This window comes from Marmota monax, unplaced genomic scaffold, assembly GCF_021218885.2.
Source record: "Marmota monax isolate L192 unplaced genomic scaffold, Marmota_monax_Labrador192_F-V1.1 WCK01_AAM20220418_F8-fsc00060, whole genome shotgun sequence".
NCBI classification, from domain to species: domain Eukaryota; kingdom Metazoa; phylum Chordata; class Mammalia; order Rodentia; family Sciuridae; genus Marmota; species Marmota monax.
This window is the reverse complement of record NW_026692826.1, coordinates 10,665,308-10,684,786: the sequence shown is the minus strand read 5'-3', so window position 1 is coordinate 10,684,786 and position 19,479 is coordinate 10,665,308. Positions and strand designations below refer to the sequence as shown.

The window sequence follows — 19,479 nt, the reverse complement described above, 5'->3', positions numbered from 1 at the left end:
CTGCTTCCAGTGGCTGTCCCACTCTGCATTCCCACCAGCAGAGTCTTCCTGCGGGGTCACGTCCGTCCCCCAGCTTCCAGACTGGCAGTGCTGTGTGTTTGGGCCATTCTAACAAGTGTGTGGTTCTATCTCACTGTCACCTAAGTTTGCAACTCCCTGAAAGAAAAATGACGTTCAGCATTTCCCATGTTTATTTTTACTTGACGTCTGTACATCATCTCTGGAATGGTGTCAGTTTAGATTTTTTGCTCACTCTTAAACTGGGATATTTTCTTGTTGAATTTTAAGGGTTCTTCACATACATGAACAGTCTTCTGTCCATTGTATGACTTGAAGTGTTTCTCCCAGTCTGTGTCCTGTCTTTTCATATACTTAGCTCTATCACTCACAGAGCAAAGGTCTGTTTTATCATGTTTTCCCTTTATGAGTCCTGCTTTTGGCCTTATGTCTTACTTAACAATGTGCTGCCCGTCCCAAGGTCATGCGTATTTTCTCCTAGAAGGCTTGCCATGTGCATCTAGGCCATGGTCCACTGTAAATGACCCTGCACTTGGGATGCTCTTGTCGCATGTGGGTAGCCAGCTGTCCTGACACCATTTGTTGGTATCACTCCTCCTCTGCCTGACTTCCTGTCAAAGGCCAGTAATGCCTATGGGTGGGTTTCTGGGCTCTCCTCTGTCCTACTGACCTCCATCTATCCTCTGCCAATCATGCACTCCTTGGTGGGCTGTTTGTGTATCAGCCTGGATGCGGTTTTTACTGTACTCTTTGGTTACAATGAGACTGTCATCTCTTCTGTTGCTGACTGGGTTCCACTTCAGCCACTGGGAGGTCTTTGGGGTTGCTTTCTGTGCCATTTTGACATCACCCTCATCATTATTGACTGATTAATCACGTATGGCCTGCAGTACAGCAAGCCTTGAAAGCAGGTAGTAGTCTACCAACTCTGTGTTTCCTAAATTGTTTTGCCAAACCCAGTTCCCTGCTTTTCCATCTGAAGTGCAGAATGTGCCTGTTGACAGTCAGCAACATGCAGTCTCCCCACTCATACACGTGCCACCACTGCCTACCTGTGGTGCTGCACGGTTCTAGAACACGGGGCCTGCATGTGCTCTCAGAGCTGCCCTGAGTGCTCTGCCTATTTGTGTATTACTGCAAATGCTGCAGATGGTGCTTACATTTCTTCTGACCTCATTGTTTACCGGTTGTATACAGAATTAGAAATGACTTATTAAATTTTTTTTCTTTCTTTGGGATTTTGTACTTAGTTAATTTTGGCATCTACAAATATTTTTATTGTCTACTTTCTAATCTCCATGTCTTTACTTTCTGTTTCTTGCCTTATTCACCATTATTTTAAAAAATTATATAATAGCACAAATATACATTTCAAAAGATAAACGCATTTTGAGTTGGGCATGGTGGCACACACCTGTAATTCCAGTGACTCGGAAGGCTGAGGCAGTAAGATGCAAGTAAGGTGAGCCTCAGCAATTTAAGAGGCCCTAAGCAACTTAGTGAGCCCCTTCTCAAAGATATGAAATAAAAATTAAATCAAAAGGAAGGTCTAAGAATGTAGAATGGTGTGTAGGAATGCAGCTCAGTGGCAAAGCATTCCCAGATTCAATCCCCAGCACCCTCCACCCCGTAAAAAAATCATTCTGTGAATATTCTCTAGAAAAGAAGAAACAGTGGAGTGGTTCTAGTAGCTGGACCAGGGGAACCTCAGGCTTATGTGAAGATCAGCATGCCATTACCTACTTGATGTCTTTGCAAATGGGACAAGGTGACAGGAAGAGTGACCTGGCTGGCTTTGCTGGGCATAGTCTCTTCTCTGGTCTTGCTCCTTGCACTTGAGACTCATTGTTTTTTTCACCCCCCTGGGTACCAGGGATTGAACTCAGGGGCATTTTTAGAGATAGGGTCTCACTGAGTTGCTTAGTGCCTCGCCATTGCTGAGATTGATTCTGAACTTTTGATCCTTCTGCCTCCGCCTCCTGAGCAGCTGGGATTACAGGCGTGGGCCACTGCACCTGGCCTTATTGGCTTGCGTGTGTGTGTGTGTGTGTGTGTGTGTATTTTTTGGTATTGGCGACTGAACTCAGGGGTGCTTTACTGCTGAGTCACATCCCCAGCCCTTTTTATATTTTGAGACAGCCTCACAAAGTTGCTCAGGCTGGCCTTGAGCCTCCTGCCTCAGCTTCCTGAGTTGCTGGGATTACAGGTGTATTTAACTAGCTTCTTTGGAGGTCACAGGCATCGGGCTCTATGGAGGTGACTGCAGGGTCATGAGGTGTGAGTGCATCAGTCTCCTGTTTCACTGACTGAGCTCAGCATGAGTACAGCAGAGTGATTCAGAGCGAGTCCTGGGCCTCAGAAGAGGACGCTCAGTGCTGCTGCTGCAAATACATCCATACAGTTTTACGAATAAGAAAAGCACAAGTTGATTCCTTCACTCCCTCATCCATTTGCTGACTACCATGACCACACCTGGTAATGGACACCAAAGAGCTGGTGTAATTTAGGCCACAGAGACAGAGGAATAAGGACTGGCTGACCTCATTAGAACAGTAAGGCAGATGTGTGATACTTGCATCATTTATACTTCTAGACTGAAATGAATGGTAATCAAATACAAAAGACCCAAGATATTTTACTGAAGAGTACAGTACTTCCTCTTGGATGTGCAAGGGCTGTGCCCACCAAAAGAAATCATAGATTTCCTGTGCCTCTGGATGAGTGGTGTGGCACATGCTGGATAACTATCTGGGGATGATCATTTGCAGTCCATGCCTTACTCCACACTGCTGTCCTGTGATTTACCGGGGACCAACATTTTCTTTTCCTGCTATTATGCAGGTTTGCCAAGAGCAGGGGCTACACTTGTGTTTTCCCAGCCTGCTGCATCAGGATGCTTGCTTGGTGTCCTGCTTCAGCATGGCCAGCCTCTGGCTACCAGGGTTATTAGAGAAGGTGAAAAGAACAGCTGTACCGGTGCATTGGCAAGTGATCAGAAGAAGAACCTTCAAAAACAGTTCTTTAGCTTCAGGAAGGAAAAACCTTCAATTCTACCAACTTGTGGTTGAGCACTTTTGTATTCACAGGGTTTGAAGAGTACTAGATTTTTAAAGAAACAGAGACTACAAAGATAAAAAGAATACAGATTTTCAGATCTTAATGGAATTTAAGAGAAAATGAGTGATGGAATTCTTGTCAAAAAAATGTAGGATCAGTGTGTAGGACACTGAAGCGTTCTGAACTACTGGCTTCCTGATGGAGACTCAGACGCTGGCTGAGATACAGCTCAGTCAGATTGTGTGCAACACCCTGTTAAGTGGGGTCATCTAATGACAGCAAGCACTGACCCTGTGGCTGGAGCCCAAGGCAAGAGCGGTCTGGCAGATGCTTGGTGCCTGCCTGCAGCTCTTGTACCTGGATAATTCAGATATCCACAGTGGATAGGACCTGAGTCTGCAGAGCCGGCCACAGCCATGTGATGCCTGGTAGCTTGTGCTTGCTGTTGTTACCTGCGGATGAGCATCCTCCTTAACGTGGAGGTCCTGACTCTGCTGGGTACCAACTGCCTAGGTGTACAACCAGAAACTCTGGGCTTCTGCTTGTGAGGAAGAGATGATTTCTGCCTGCTAGCTATGAACGAGCATTGAACAAACACTCCCAGTCTCGGGAAATGGGGCTGTGCATAAGCTATGGAAACAGATTCTTTGCAAAGCTCCCTGTGGTTCTGGACCACTGGCCCCACTCCGTACCCTCACAAAGGCTTCGTCATTTCAGCATATCAACCACAAGTCCTCTAGTTGCTGAGTGCACAGCTTGGGGATCTCCCTGCTGGTCACGACATTATCAGCATGATAATAATGCTTGACATTTATACCTAGTTTTGTGCACACAGCTGAAGTAGGTCTATCTGTCCTGATAAAAGACATAGAGGTTTTCAAGAAAGTTCACAACCCCTTTTCCATCAGATTAGTACAAAAAAAATGTAATTCAGAAATTCAAAATGTAACATGACTCATCAAGCACTACTCTGGGTAGCTAGTTAGCAAGGCCACAGTCTGGTCTTAGCGGTAGGTGGCCTAAAGTTAATTAGTGATTAACTTGACAAGAATCTAGCCTGTTAGTGGTCAACTGGACTAGTCATCCATCATTTCATGGTTGGCTGAAATAGTTAATTCCGTTAGTGATTAATAGATTAGATTTTGGTCTGTTAATGTGGTTAGCTGACTAGCATCTATAAGGATCAGCCGGGCCAGAGTCTAGTCTGCTAGTTAGCAGTCAGCTGGACCAGAATTTTGCTTCTTGAGCACTGAATTCTTTCCTCCCTATTCCACAATACTAGAGCTCTAACAACTCTGAGTTTGACTGAGGGCTGGGTGGGTTTTGTTCTCAGTGGTGGTTCAAGAGAAGCTTTCAATGTGGAAAATTTCAAAGCAACCAGAATTTATATCTGGAGAGCTGAGATTTTCCTCTACTGTGTCCTTAAATTTTCCATGAAATAAAAATATGCTTTCATATACAAACATGATAAACTCAAAACTGCCTTCAGGAACATTTGACTCCTAACAGAGCACACTGTCAAGGAAGTAGATCCCTGTGCCGTCAGTCAGGGAAAGCTGCCAGGTGGACTTTCTCCTCACAGCATCCCTGCACAGCAGCGCACACATCTCAGGGACTTAGACAACACGGCCAGCCACTTTTCAGATGGAATTCTGAACCAACACTAGAGACTGGGGATTATAGAAAATGCCTGGCCAATGATGCCATCGATTTCTAGTTTTGGGAATGAATAAATAAGAAGCACCTCTTTGGGAAAGGGCATCCATGCTGCCTGGGTGAAGCACAGGTAGTAAGGGTCCTTCACACAGAAATCAAGGCACAAGCTCTTCTCGGTTTCCAAGGATGCCTGCCCGTTGAGCTCACAGAAGCTCCAAAGGCTGTTAAACACATGTGTGCCATTGGAGCTCTACGGTCAACACTTGAGAGGTCCCCTCCCCTCTTTAACTCAAGAGGAAAAATGTCAAAACTGCAGAGGAGAAGTAAGAAGTATCTGCAAGGACAACGACTACCAACAAGACTTCAGAATGCACGTGTGTGCAGTCTGTGGGCAAAGGGCCATACCTTGGTGAGGTCTTTGTACAGCTCTGGGTAAAGAATCGCCATTTCTGGCTTTACATCTTGGTCCAACACCAAGGAGAACACTGGAAACATGGTGTAGATAGTTGCATACCTTAGAGGCCAAGAACATTTAGTTAGCCTGAAAAATGTCTGCAACACAACTAAAATTAGAGGTAGATTGAAGTTTCAAAAACCCAAGACATCCCATGAAAACAAGATAAAACATCGAAGTTGGCAACACAGTAAGATTATTTCTGATCAGTAGCATGTTCTGTAAGCCATAAATGCTTACTGGGAGTGGAATCCATTTAAAGATAAACATTTCTTATTAAACATTTGCAAGGTTGAGGTCAGACTTCTCTGCAGTTGTCATGTTAACATGAAGTACCTAGTACCTCACCCAACTCCCCCAAGGGCAGTGTTCTGTAGCACTTTAGAACAGCCTTGCTGGTGGGATGCTGACGCAGACAGCGTCCCCACACAGAACCCTGCCGCCCACCTGCCTCTTCCTTCAGCCCAGAAACAACCTGTTCTCCATCTCTATTATCTCTACCTCTTTTGTGGACTACCACATGAACAATGGACCAGATGGCAGGCAGCCTTTGGGGTTCTCCACTTGCTTGGTCCCAGAAGGTGACCCTGGGTATGGCTGCACCAGCATCCTGGTGGTAAAGGGGCCCTGGTTGCTTAGCCATTCATTTGCACACTGTGGGGCACTGTGGTTACCCTGAGTCTGGGGTTATCACAAACAACACTGCAGTCGACATTCACTGCATGAATTTTTCTTGTGAAGATAAGCTATCATTTATTTTGGACCAGAGTACCAACTGGGATAGCCTGTGCTGGGTGATATGGTAGAGGCAGACTCGGGTTAATTTTGGTTAGTTGAGCTCTATGCTGGAATGTGGCATGTCCATGCCACATACCACCACCTGAGGCTCCATATTATAATTTCCTGTCAGATGAGGACACGGAGTCTCCTGTGACTGGGAGGCAGTATGCAGTCCCAGTCTGAGATATGAGGCCCTCTTCCTTCGAATCATGCCACTCTGTGGGCACATGTCCACATTCTCTTCTCTAGCACCAGCTCAAGGTGGCAGTGCTCAGGACCCTGAGATGGGAGATTATCCTGGCTTGCCTGGACAGGCCAGTGTGAACACACGGATCCACAGAAGGGGCGCAGTGCTCTGTGGAGACAGGCAGATGCACTAGGAAGGGCAGTAGGATGCAGCGCTGGCTTGGAGGGTGGGTGGGGTGAGGGGAGGTAAAGTGGGGTGAGGTGGGAGCCCTAGGCATGGCAGGCAGCACTCCCACTGGCTCTGACTGGGATGCGATCAATGCCCGGGCACCTCACGTGGAACAAAAACCTAACACTCGCAAGGACCGTCATTCCTCTGTATCTTGCTCACATTACCAGGAATTCTGGGGATTCAAGGAATGACCAGACAACACAGCACTTAGGATGCTCTTACAGACACTCATGTGTCCTCTGCTGCCCGGAAGGAAGCTGAGCACAGGGAGAGGTGCTGGTACAAGTGTGCAGGAAGCTGGCTGATGGGCCTAGCCTGGCCATGCCTCCCACGAGCAAGCCATTGAGCCAAAGCCTCTCCTTCTCCCCTTGACAATGGGGTGGGATGGGGATGGATGTAAGTGGTCACCAAGTTCCCAGGCTCTGCTCATAGGAGGCAGCCCTTTCTGGGGTAGGCGGTGATCTCTGCAGACACAGAGAGCAGCGGAGGCATGGCCACACACTAACATCCGTGCTGATGTCATCTCTGTGCATGACCACAGTGGGTGAGGGGGTGAGATCCCAGTTTAACTGCTTTTAGAGGAAACTCCTGTCTCACAGATATGGTGGCTAAGATCACCTAGCTTTACTCCAGCTCATGTGTGCAGCGTGCTTTGGTGCACTGGATCTTCAGATGTGAGGTTTCACTGCTGCTGGGGACAGACTTCTAGTGCCTGTTCTGGAACAGGTCATGTCTCACCCAAATTTCAGGAGGCAGACAGCCCAGTGCCTTCTGTTCTGTGTGTTCCTGACTGGTGACTGTCAAGTCCCCACATGAAGACCCACTTTCTTGCCAGGACAGGGACAGGTTTTGAGAGGCCTGCAGCTGGCCCAGCTGGCTCCATTCTGGGAATGACAGCCTCCACAAATGCTTACCCCTTGGTTCTGCCACTCTCATAAGCCATGGGGTTCTTTTTTATAAGATTTCAGCTCCATCCTACTTCCTGACACAAATTACAGCCTCCCCATGAACACACAATCTGTGTGAAAAATGAAGCAGCAGTCGCAAGAGGCACAAGTGTGCAGGTACTGCCCGGAGTTCCCCAAGCACAGCCTCAGCCTTCACATCAGTGGTGCTTATCCCAAACGCTGACTGTATGACAAAGGATGCAGAACTGCCCAAAATATCATTCAGTATTCAACACGCATTTTTCTGTTGAGTTGGGTACCATGAGCAAGGAACTGCACTTACCCCACCATGAGGAATCCCTGGTACAGGGGGACAGACGCAAAGTAGAAGACTGAAGAGAACACGGCCTTAAAGACAGAAAACCATAAGTTAGAAACAGCCGCTGTTGGTCACCTGAACATCATTTTTCATGCAGGTTTCTCAGAGTGAGTAACACATCTAATTAAAAATACGACATCCAATGAAGCTGTGATGCTGTCACAGTCGCTTCTAAGTGCTATCTGTCACTCTCTGCAGGCACCCTGGACACAAAAGGCCTAAGTACCTGCATCGTGGAGATAATGAGGCCCCTGTGCATGACGAACTGGCCGAGAGCTGCGGACCTCTTGTAGCTGTTCCGCCCGTGCACCATGAGCAGCCTGCCGACGTGTCTGAACTGTGTGATGGAAAAGTCCGCTGCCAGCGAGGCCTGCTTCCCCTCCTGGAGCAGAAACACACAGGCGCCTCTGCAGAACACTGTGCTGCGGAGCACGCACACTGTGAGCTGAGCTCGGGAGCTTGACCCGGACAGATGGAAACCTGCAGCTCTTCCTGCATGGCCATGGAAGCTCCCCACAGGGCATCCCGGGCATCGGGTGATGTGGGTGTATCAGGTCTGTACTGGGCACCTGCCTGCCCGCCTGCCTAAAGGTGCCTGCCTGTGGGCATCAGGAGGAGGTGCTCACAAGTGCTGCAGAAGAAATGGCTTTAGCAGTCTAGCAGCCGCACAGAAGTAAGGCAAAGGGACAGTATGGACCACACCATTCAAGGCCCTTCCCCACACCTCAGCTCTGTCATGACTGCAAAAACTATCTCCTACTTCACAAAATTTGCTGTAAAACACTTCAGACAAAGCAGTCAAGGAAACAGCCAACTCAAGTTGGGTGAACTTTCCAGGTCTTTCTGGTATGTTCCTACTTAAGCCACGATAAGAGCTGTGGTCAAGGCTGGCAGGAAGACAAACCACAACCATGGTTCACATGGCCAGGAATTAGGGATGCCCATGAAGAGGAAGTGGTAGATAAACAGAGGAGAGCAGCTGTGGTACTGAAGAGACCAACCAAGGTGTGCTGGGGACACTCCAGCCAAGCCCCATGCACAAGTATCTTAGAGGATAAGTCCCAGCAGGCCACGAGAACTGGGGGATGCTGAGGGCTTGCCAACCCACTTTGGTTTACAAGCATCTCAGACAGGCATCCAGTTATGGAGTAAATAACAGAAGGGCGTGACTCTGACCTACCTATCTCTTACTCAAGAACACAGCTCAGGGCTTGGACAAATGAGGACCTTAAATACATGTGGACCCAGGAGGCACTGATTCTGTGCAGACCCAATGCATGCTAAATGCAGGTGTGGGCTGTACATGTGCTGAGGATGTGATAAGAATACATAAAACAAAGAGACAGACGTACCTTTCCCTCAATCCCAATGCCACAATCTGCTGCCTGAATCATGCTCACATCATTTCCTCCATCACCTGAGAAGCACAAGAAGGTGGGGTATTAAGTGAATACAGCACCTATCCAGCATCATGTTTTCTGTGTTACCAGCTGGGATTGTTTAAGGAATTGTCAGTAACTCGGCTTCAGTCAATCTAGTGCAGGGATGAAACACGGTTTTGCCTGCGACGTCAAGAAGCCAGCTGCTCTTAAGATCTCACTGCTGAGGAGGGCGGTGGCGTCCCGCCCACCAACAGCCCTTCTGCTATGCCCCTCCCCCGCCACGTGGAAGCCCGGTGGCTCACCGACGGCACAGGTGCGCCTCCCCGTGTGCTGCCGCAGCAGTGTCACCATGTGGGCCTTCTGGGTTGGAGAGCAGCGGCAGCACACCACGGCGGGGCACTGGCAGGCCAGCTCCACGAGCTCGTGCTCATAGTACTTCAGACAGACCTGCAAGACAGAGCGCCACGCTCACTGTGCACTGCGTGCTTCTGCAGCTGAGCAAAGGCACGGAGCACAGCAGGGGCTGCAAAACCAGGGCTCTTTCTGGGTCTCACCTGTGACCATGCCGACCCTGTGGGAGCTGGGGGATGTGGCAGCCAGTGGGCCCACGGCCCTGTGAGAAGAGGAGCTGTGAGCTGGGGGAGACCAGTGCATCAAGGCTGGACAACGAGGGCCACCAGGAAGGGCAAAGCACGGCGAGGGTGGTCAGGCCCAGAGCTGGTGGCCATGAGGCAAAAGGTGTCTCCAGGCTGATGTGACTGGGGCCAGTGCTGGGGCCACTCTGGGGAAAGCTGCTCAAGATGATTCCAGCCCCTCCTTCCCAGCACTGTGGTGATGAAGACACCTGACTGACCTCGGATATCAGGTGCTCACGACCCCTGCCAAGGAACAGGGGAGTCCACCAGCTCCCCGTGCACTCCCTTGGTCAAGAAACCAGAGTCTCGATGCACTGCCTGGAGGGCACTGAGCCTGCTCACTCTCTCAGGAGCTTTGAAATGCTCTCCTCGCACGAAGGACAGGTCTCAGACTCCAGGTCCTCCGACCACAGGAACAAAAGCCCTGAGAAGACAGTGCTTCTTTCTCCCCAGCCACTGGCTGCACACCAGAGCACACTGCTACCTGTCTGAACAGGGATTGTGGCCACTGGAATCTCTTGCCATCTTCTCTTCTGTTCTTGGGGACAAAGAAGCCCAAAGCCACATTTGCAGATACACCTGGTGACCGCAAGGTGCTCATTCTTGCACAACTTGACTGTTTTCGTTTCCTTTGCTTTGATGTTCTCATTTGCATAATTTTAAAAAAAATATTTATTTCTTTTAGTTGTGCACAATGCCTTTATTTTTATTTATTTTTTGTGTGGTGCTGAGAATTGAACCTAGGGCCTTGCATGTACCAGGCGAGCGTTCTACCGCTGAGCCACAACCCCAGCCCCTCATTTGCATAATTTTTATTCTCACCTAATATGTGTATTTTTGGTCAGTTATCTGAACCCTCTTCAGAACTCCCAAATTTCAGAATATAAGAAAATAAGTGCCACCTATCCACCAATGAACTCAACCAAAATCACCATTTAACTGAATAGGGAACATGGAGAGGAAAGAGAATGAAGCTCAGATAATGAATAGCAGGCACTAGATAGATGCAATAAAAACTTAAATGAGCCAAACTTATAGCTCTACAAACACTGTTATTTGGAGACATGGCAACAAATAACAAAATATGGGGCCTAAAGGGGTCTTTGGCATGTGTTAGGAACAGGAGGAGGATGGGAAGTGGAGGGGCCGTGGTGGGACAGTCTGGTCATTCACACCACATGCCTGCAAAACTCGACACACACAGTAAGTACAAGTGACACCAACCAACATGGTAGAGATAGGAAAGTGCCTGTGCCCTTTCCTGCCGGGAAGAGGGCCCGGCACCTACAGGGCCATCAGAGAGGCAGACTGTGACAGCCAAGGGACAGAGTGACCAGGTAACTGAGGAAGCACAGTGGCCATGGCTCCAGCTAGCATAGAGAGGTGCAGGGTGACGCCACTGGACTAATAAGCACTTCAGACTCTGGCTCACTAACTCTTCAGCCGGCTGTGGAGTCTTCCCCTGGACTCAGAGATGGGAACATAAAATCAGGATGCAACTGTGGATAGCACAGGACCACTTCCCTGGCCTGAGGAGGCATGTCTACTCAGGGGCCAGATGCAACCTCTGCAACCTGAGCAAGGAGAGCAACTGAAGCGGTGCTCTTGGTGGCCAGAGGTCAGTAAGAAGCCTTGTGGTCTCAGGGCCAACCTCTGGGCACGCTGTTCTGGGAAAGCAGCACATGCAATCTGAGGTCATCGAGGACAGCACCCCATGCAGAAGTAGTGTGGAGAGAGGCGCCCATCTATGTAGCCGCCCCTGCCCAGGACAAGACCCAGATGCTGAGTGACACTACCACCTCAGGAATGGCCCACAGCCAAACAAGGCCAGGGCCTGGGTCCAGTCAAGCCAACTCCACCTGTGTGGCTACCTGCAGCCCTTACCAGGACCTGTGCACTCCTAGTACCCTGGGGTCAAGAGGAGGACAGATGGGACTAGAGAGTGCTTCCCCTGACAGGGAGCTCTCCGGTGACCCACACATGCCTGGATCACTGGCTTAGATAAAGACAGGAACCACACCAAGGCTGCAAGGAGGTGGAGCTCTTACCAAGGGGCAGAGATCCGGGTCAGCTGAAATCACCAGCCTTCAACAGTGGGTACAGGCCAGGACATGCTCAGCCCTGACTGTACAGTCGAACGTGCCTTATGGGTGATAGGAAAGCATAAGATAGCAGAGAGGCAGGGCCACCTAACAGCACATCCCTCAAGAAGCCCTGGATAACTATAAGGGACAGACAGACAGATACATTCTATATTATTGTCCAAACTTGCCTCAGGAGACACATGCTGTATTCGGACCCAGCCTCGCCTCATGAGACAGACAGATAGACACACGCTGTATTGGGGCCTGGTCTTACCTCCAGGGAGTCCCCTGATATGACCAGTGCACAATCGTGCTTCCTTCTAAATGCATTCAGCTCCAAATGGGCCTCTCCTCGACTGGTCACCTCCATAGAAAAGATTAGTACAGGTTAAAAGTCTTCAAAATTAGAGCAATAGACCAATAGGATGTGCTTCAAGAAATCACGGTAGGGGCCTTTGGACAGTGTCGAGAACCTCAATTGCTAAACAAGGTCCCTTCAAATTTCTACTGCACTCTCCATTGACTGTTAACAGACCATTTTTCGATTTGCTGCAAATAAAAGCAGAGAAAGCACCGCACCCAAGAAACACACCTGAGCGGTACCTGGGGCTGGCTTCCCTTCTGCTCAGGTCAGGCCAGTTCTGAGAGTAAATTCACCTGAGACACATTCTAGTGCCCTAAGTGAGGTGAGGATTTAGCAAGGAGAGAGGCAGAGTGGGGTGCAGGTGAGATGGTATTTAGCACCAGGAACGCAGCCAGTTTTTTAAAATAAAATAAATCACATTTATTATCAAAAGTTGCATGAAAGCCCACAGTGTTTACAAAAATGATTTTTTATATAAAAATCGTAATATATCGTAATATTTGTGGGGACACCACACTGTTGCTGTTTGGAGCCCTGGCTGGAGGAGACAGGGTCCTTGGCCACATGCCAGGGGAGAGGCACAACTGTCTGAGATCCTGGTGTTAAAGATGTCTCTTTTCACAATGTGGAGGAAGTGTGGGAGGCTTTTGTAAAACCCCCCGTTGTCTCTGCCCTGGTTTTCCATCTATCCCATTTTGTTTGATGTCTGAAGGATTAAGCAATCTAAACGAGTAAAATTAATTCATAATCTTGGAATATCATTAATTTTTGAGTGAGAAGATGTCAGAAACTAAGGTATGCATTTTCAACATTCTTTCTGTGGAGATTTTATAGGGAATAAAATAAATGTTATGGGAGTGAAATGAATTAAGCTTCTCATGATCCAAATTAATCTCAAACTCATCTGTAAATAGGTAGGTTATTGTGAAAAATTTAATTTGTGGTGCTATAACACTGAAAAGTCAACAAAAATTGATCCAAAGTTTTATCAGAAGCATTAATAATTTAATTGCAAATAGTAGTCTGCGGGGCCTAATTTGTGATTCTGTGCTTCAAAACAAAATACATTTACATGCAAATGACTCTCAAACAGCCATTTCTGTAGGTGTCAGAGCTGCATTCAGACAGCTACAGACCACAGTGTCTGTTCACTCACCATCAATCAAGGCTGAAGAACTTTTATTTTTGTGTGAATTAAATTTAGTCATAACTAATACATACAGTAAACACATAAATTTAGATAACTTCTATTAATTTTCTTTGAGTCAATTAAGGAAGAACATTTAATGTGAAAATGGCAATATTTTAAAAACATATTCCTACATTGTGTTTAGAATGTGTTTCACAAGAGCTACCTCTGAGCCACATGTAATATGTGTAACTAATTCAAAAATGTATTGTAAAATAAATATTTATTTTTATGTATTGGAGGTATGTCTATTTAAAAATAGCAATAAATAATGCTAAGAATATAACAGAAAAATGCTTTTGAATTTAGAGCTTGGTCACTATCAAAAAGCCATCTTCTTTATTACATTTAATGTAACTAAAAAACTATTTTAACTTGTTTTTTATAAGTTGAGTAAGAAAAAATGACAGCATTTCTTTTTAAAAAGATATTTAGTAATTGTGGCTGGGGCTGTAGCTCAGTGGTAAAGTGCTTGCCTCCCATTTTGAGGCACTGGGTTCATCCTCAGCACCACATAAAAATAAAGATACTGTGTTTTCATCTACAACTAAAAAAGTATTTTAAAAAAAGATATTTAGTAATTAATAACTGCATATACATTTTTACAAAAATAACAGATTTTAAGTGTGAGATAAAACATTTAAAATTTCAAAGTGATTCAGAAACATACTTACAGGTCTAAAAATATGAATATCTTGTGTTCTAGACACCAAATGTGAACTTTTGGCAATGCAAGTAGCCGTCTCCAGTTTATCACCTGTTAGCATCCATATCTATGAAACAATTTAAACTGGTGAACTTCAACAATGCAACGATACTTTATGTCTTAAAAGCATCTGTCCTGAACAGTTGCTCGTACACCCCTCCCGCCCCATTCATAGCATTACCACAAAGCCCAAAGGTGAAGCAACCCGAGTTCACTGACAGATGAATGCATAACCAGGATGTGGTCTACCATTCCATGACATATCATTCAGCCTTAACGAGGAGGAAGTTCTGACTCATGGAGCAACACAGGTGGAATGTGAGGACACTATGGCAAGGGAAATAACCCAGGTACAAAAGGACAAACACTGTATGATTCCACTTGTATGAGGTCCCCGGATAAATCCAATCTATAGACAGAATGGTATGGTTAGGGGCTGGGGAGCTGGGGTTTAATGGGGACAGTTTATGAAGAGGAAAGTCCTGGAGATGGATGGTGGTGATGGCTACAAAGCGCTGTGAGGTTCTTCATGCACTGAAAACTGGTTTTGCTGTGTCTACCCTGACTTGTTTAGGCAGAACAAGTAAGAGCAAAGTGATGTGCAGACAGCCATGAGATGTGGAGGCATGTTGACTAGCAACTCGGTTGTGTCAGTCACACATGGCTGAGTCAAAGTGGATATCTATAGATGCCCAAAGGTAACTTTATATAGCCTTCCAACCAAACCAACAGGGTGGACGAGGTTGCACACAGCACTAGCAAGATCATAAAGAATTTTATTTCAACTTATTGATTTTTTCAGGTGGAAGGTGAAGCTCAAATAGGCAGAGGGCCCACAGCTAAGCCAGAAGTAATTTACATCAAATAAAACACATCAAACAATGCTACTTTTCCACTTAAAAAACTGCATATACATACACATATTATGTACATATATCTGCAGATAAAAAATAAAATATCTGGGCATTTAATATATATCAAAGTATTTTATATAACATCAAAAAACTTCCTGTAATATTCTCATCATTGGAATTTCTCAGATTTCTTATGTAACATACCAAAAGACATTTTTGGAAACAGGAAACAAAAAACATGAAATATTAATTATTTGTTTAAGTGTGATCCAACTGTGGCTCTTCTCCTTGCCTGAAGACTTGTGCTTTCTACTCATTTACATGTCTTCATGCACTTTAGTGGAACAAAGATAAGGAGCCAAGTGAACAAACCACCGCTGCTTAGCAATCTGTCACCAGGAACTGAGTGTGAGATGCGCCTTCCCGCTTCAGAGGCTGATCTGGAGTCAGGCTGGACACGTTGTACAGAGAAAAAGGGCCTGGTGCTTTAGATGGGAAACCTCCCACAGGTTATCATGGAGTACTAATGCCCAAACCTTCCTATCGTGAACGTTCACTACTGTAACACATGGACAATCTGGCACGCGTGACTGAGAAATAGACTGAAGGCATTTAAAACCAACATGTGTCTAACTGATCACACCCTTTGCCAGTGTCCTGGCTGTACCATGTCATGGGTGATTTTAAATACCCAGTCCCAACTGCTCTCCCTAACTGAACTCCCTGTCTGCACAATGCTCTGCCCACCATGCAGCCTCAGGGCCTGCTTCCCACTGCCACCAGATTTCCTTGGCCTTCCCACAGAAGTTCCCCAGAATCTAAGGGTTGGGCAGGGAGGTGGGCCAGGCACTGCTTTGCCTCCCACCTTCCCTTCAGTTCACCTTTCCTGTCTAGCTAGAGTTTTTCTAGCTAGTTGTACTTTTTCCATCCTCAAAAGTAGGTTCCAAATCCTTTGGACAGTATTAGAATAAATGTTCTCAACCAGCCTGTCACCGAACTCTCAACTTCAATGAAAATGTGAGGTAAGAAAGCAGTTTCCTAAAAAACAAAACTTACACCAGGAAGTGCTAGTTCCCTCGGGGAATTGAGGACCTCAACAGTCAGAAGAAAAAATGGCAGGTCAGCAGCCAGGGAAAAGGGCAGTTGGCCACATGGCTCCCAAGGAAAATGCACCACAAACCTCAACTCAAACCCAACAAACCAATTATGAGAGAAATGTCAGCTGCCAACCTGCAGCTGTAGAGTAGCGAGGAGCTGGGGGTTATGTTGGCCAGGGCACCCTCCCAAGGCCTGAGTCAGCAGCAGACCCAGAGAAGAACCCAGTATGTCCAACAAGGAGCCAGAGGGAGGAGATATTCCCGCCTTTGCTTTGTATGCGCATACCATCTCTTCAAGAAACCCTGTTGCTGAGCTCAGCAGCTCAGCAGCTGAGCAGGAGTGCGAGGAGTGTGCTTTCTGACTCCATGACAGCGTGGACGCAGACAGAGAGCATAGGCTCCTGGACATCCTCTGTAATGATGGATATCCTAGCCAGAAGCTCTGGGACACACCGGATTCTGCATGTGCACGGCTTGCGTGTAAGAACCAACGTCCCTGTGAGGCTGGGGTTCTGCCCTTCTCCTCTCCTCACCCAACATGTGCTGCCTATGGCAGAAGCTGCTTGGGCAACTTGGATTTGGCAAGACTGCGATTATTTCAGGAAGAGTGTTTACACTCAGTCCTGTGACACAGGATTCTGACCAGCAGGGTGATGGCAAGTGAGGAAACTTGATTTGAAGAGCCTGTGACTAAACCACAGACTGTAGACATTGGGCAGGGGCTGTGGGTCCTCACGACTGTCTTCAGAAGTGCACATGTTATGTGGATGGACAAAACCAGGGGAAGCAAAGTCTGAAGGCAGGACAATGCAGATATTTCTGGATATCTGGCTGTGAAGCTGAGGAAGGATGGGGGATAGGTGTAGCTTTGCTTCCCACATTCTTCCACCCACCACCCCAGGAGTGCCACAGAACAATACTCCAAAGGAAAAGACAGTTTGCTTAACAGAGGAATCCCAGGAGCCAGGGCAGCAGGCACCACCTTGATTCCAGCGTTGCGCAGCATCTCCAGCGTGGGCCGCACGTCAGCCTGCAGCTGGTCCTCTACGCCGGTGAGGCACAGCAGCTCCAACTCTCTCTCCAGGCTCTCTACCACTGCGGCCACCTTCAGTACGCGGTCATGGATGCTCAGCTTGGCTTGACTGTATCGGCTCTGGGACACAAGGGACATGTGTATGGTCCACATGCCTGGTCTGCAATTATTTACTAAATAAATCCACAACACAGGCTGAGCATCCCTCATCCAGAAATCTGCAATTTACAATGTTCTGAAGTTGGATATAAAATGAGCACAGACAACAGATCTTGAAGCATTCTGCAATTTTTGGTTAGAGACACTAAACCAGGTCATGTCTGTGCAAATATTCCAAAGTCCAAGCAACTCCAAAGCCTGAACCACTTATGTTCCCCTGAGCACTGGGAAAGACAGAAGGTGCAAACCTTGTTGCTGTGCACATGCCCCTGCCCTACCTCCAGACTGAGGGGAGGTGGGATGGAGGCTCCCACTGGCGAGGCTGCCTTATGCCAGGCACTGGGGACACTGGTTTCCTGAGTGCTCATGCACAATGTCAGGATGCACCTGAGTACAGACAGAGGCCTGCAGGGCAGGAGAGTTCACAAAGGGCAGGTGATGAGTCACTCACCTCAAAGTCCTGGTACTGTTCTTCCGTCAATGCCTTCTTTGCCACCACAAGTGTTCGCAGCCCTTCCCGAGCCATGTTTCCACACTGGAAATGAGAAGCCCAGTCACTTGTGGTCCCCAGGTGGCCTCAGGCACCATGGAGTCCACTCCCATGCATACTGTGGTCGTCTTCATCTCACGCAGGACCAGCATGTCCCGGCCTGGGTGCTGTGAGGACCAGGAGGTCACAGTGCAGCATGTGTTCTCTGTGCTTTGTGGGGATACTCATGGTTCCCATCACACTCCAGTGGGACTGCTCCCACGGGGGACAGGGGAGAGGCTGCTGCACTGGGTCTGAGCTACTCCACACTGGCTGTGCTACACCTTCGAGTCCCTTTCTGCCACAGGACGCTCCTCCTTAAAGGCCCCCAAACTTGCATGAAATAAGTAAAACTAGGAAAGTGCAGCAGTGGTGCGGGGAGAATGGGGCCAGGGGAGGCCCCCACGGGGAGTGCCAGATCTAAGATGCATGGATCTGAAGGCTGTTTCTGCTCTGTGTTGTTGGGCAAGCTGACTGGTTGGCTGCCCGAGCCTCGTGGGTGGAAGTGGGTCTCAGGTAGCTGTGCTGGGCTAAGCACAGCATGTGTGGTCTGTGCTGCAGTCTTCTGCCCTGCTGGCACGGCTCTTGGTCCCCCTTCCTGGCCCTGCAGCTCGGGTGTTCACACAGGGGCACTGCCATCAGTCTGATGGGCATGGGGTACTAGTTAAGAGCTGAGGCTGGTGGGGACATGGGCCATGCCCAAAGTCCCATGCACCTAGTCCGTGATCAGGTGGGATGGAGGCTTCCACTGGTGAGACTGCATTGTGCTAGGCACTGGGGACACTGGTTTCCTGGTCTCAGAGGGCAGGGAAGAGGAAGCTCTGGAGGAGCCATGACCCAATCTGTATTTAAAACAGAACTAGAGATACATTCTGTAGGTGTATCAAAAGATGTTAGCACCATTCACAGTGAAAGATTGCATTAAAATAATAAAATACTACTTTCCCCATCAGAAGCAGAAACCCAACAGTTTCGAGTGAAGAAACAAGCTCTTTGGTACACAACTGGTACAGGGGTGGGGCACACCTGTTTGAAGGTGTTGGCAACTTCTCACAAAGTTTGAATTGCAGTTTCCAATGACACCATTCCCACTGTAGGGAATGTGACACACACTTGCGATCATATACCAGGCCATATCCACATGAGGCTAGTCCTGGCCATGCTGAACAGGTGGACAGGGTCAGACTTTAAAGAACCTGAAATGGCACACATGGGGTTCCATACCACAGACATCAACATGGCCCTGAAGAGAGAGGCAGAGCTGCAGAGCTTCTCCCTTGTGCACCAAGCAGAAACAGCAAATATCCCTCTGCAGCGAGTGGTAGTGGTGTTAAAGAAGAACAGAGGCTGCTAGGAGGTGTGAGACCTAAGTTCCAGTGTTGGGGATCACAGTCCTGCATGGTCCAGAACTGCCTAACCCACTCTCCTATGGGCACAAGGTGCTGACAGCTGAAAGGAGGGTGCAGGGCCACAGAGGCAGACGAGTGTGGCAGAGAAACAGACCTCCTGCTCCATAGCTAGGAGCAAGCACAGTCCTGCCCAAGATGTCTGCACTACGAGGGCACTGACAACAAGCAGGCATCTATGAACAGGTGGGACAGAAGGTGGCTGGCTCTGCAACAGAGAGAGTGCGACCATCTGGAATCACTTCCTCAGGGAGAAGGCTCTGGAGCAGAGCCCAGGTGACTAAGGAGCGCACATTTCCTGCTATGTGAAGTAGGACTGGGTGCAGGGATGGTCTGGGGCCTCCTCACCAGGGGACACATAGAGGGCTGCACTCCATTGTATGTTTTTGGCA

At 47.9% G+C, this 19,479-nt stretch overlaps 1 protein-coding gene across 8 annotated transcripts in view; it reads right to left on the bottom strand.

Annotated features, from left to right (window-relative positions):
* The window catches only part of Atp9b (ATPase phospholipid transporting 9B (putative)), a 255,181-nt gene that overhangs the window by 8,473 nt on the left and 227,229 nt on the right, over positions 1-19,479 (bottom strand). For 6 of the 8 annotated variants that reach the window (XM_058580691.1, XM_058580695.1, XM_058580692.1 and 3 more), the window contains 9 exons: positions 17,604-17,687; positions 16,943-17,113; positions 13,978-14,076; positions 12,025-12,114; positions 9,334-9,478; positions 9,002-9,066; positions 7,876-8,031; positions 7,614-7,678; positions 5,137-5,245 (listed from right to left, as the gene is read on the bottom strand). In XM_058580691.1, the coding sequence (XP_058436674.1) occupies positions 5,137-5,245; positions 7,614-7,678; positions 7,876-8,031; positions 9,002-9,066; positions 9,334-9,478; positions 12,025-12,114; positions 13,978-14,076; positions 16,943-17,113; positions 17,604-17,687 (984 nt within the window). The remainder of the gene's footprint in view (positions 1-5,136; positions 5,246-7,613; positions 7,679-7,875; positions 8,032-9,001; positions 9,067-9,333; positions 9,479-12,024; positions 12,115-13,977; positions 14,077-16,942; positions 17,114-17,603; positions 17,688-19,479) is intronic. The other 2 variants (XM_058580694.1, XM_058580696.1) reach the window with 2 other exon arrangements.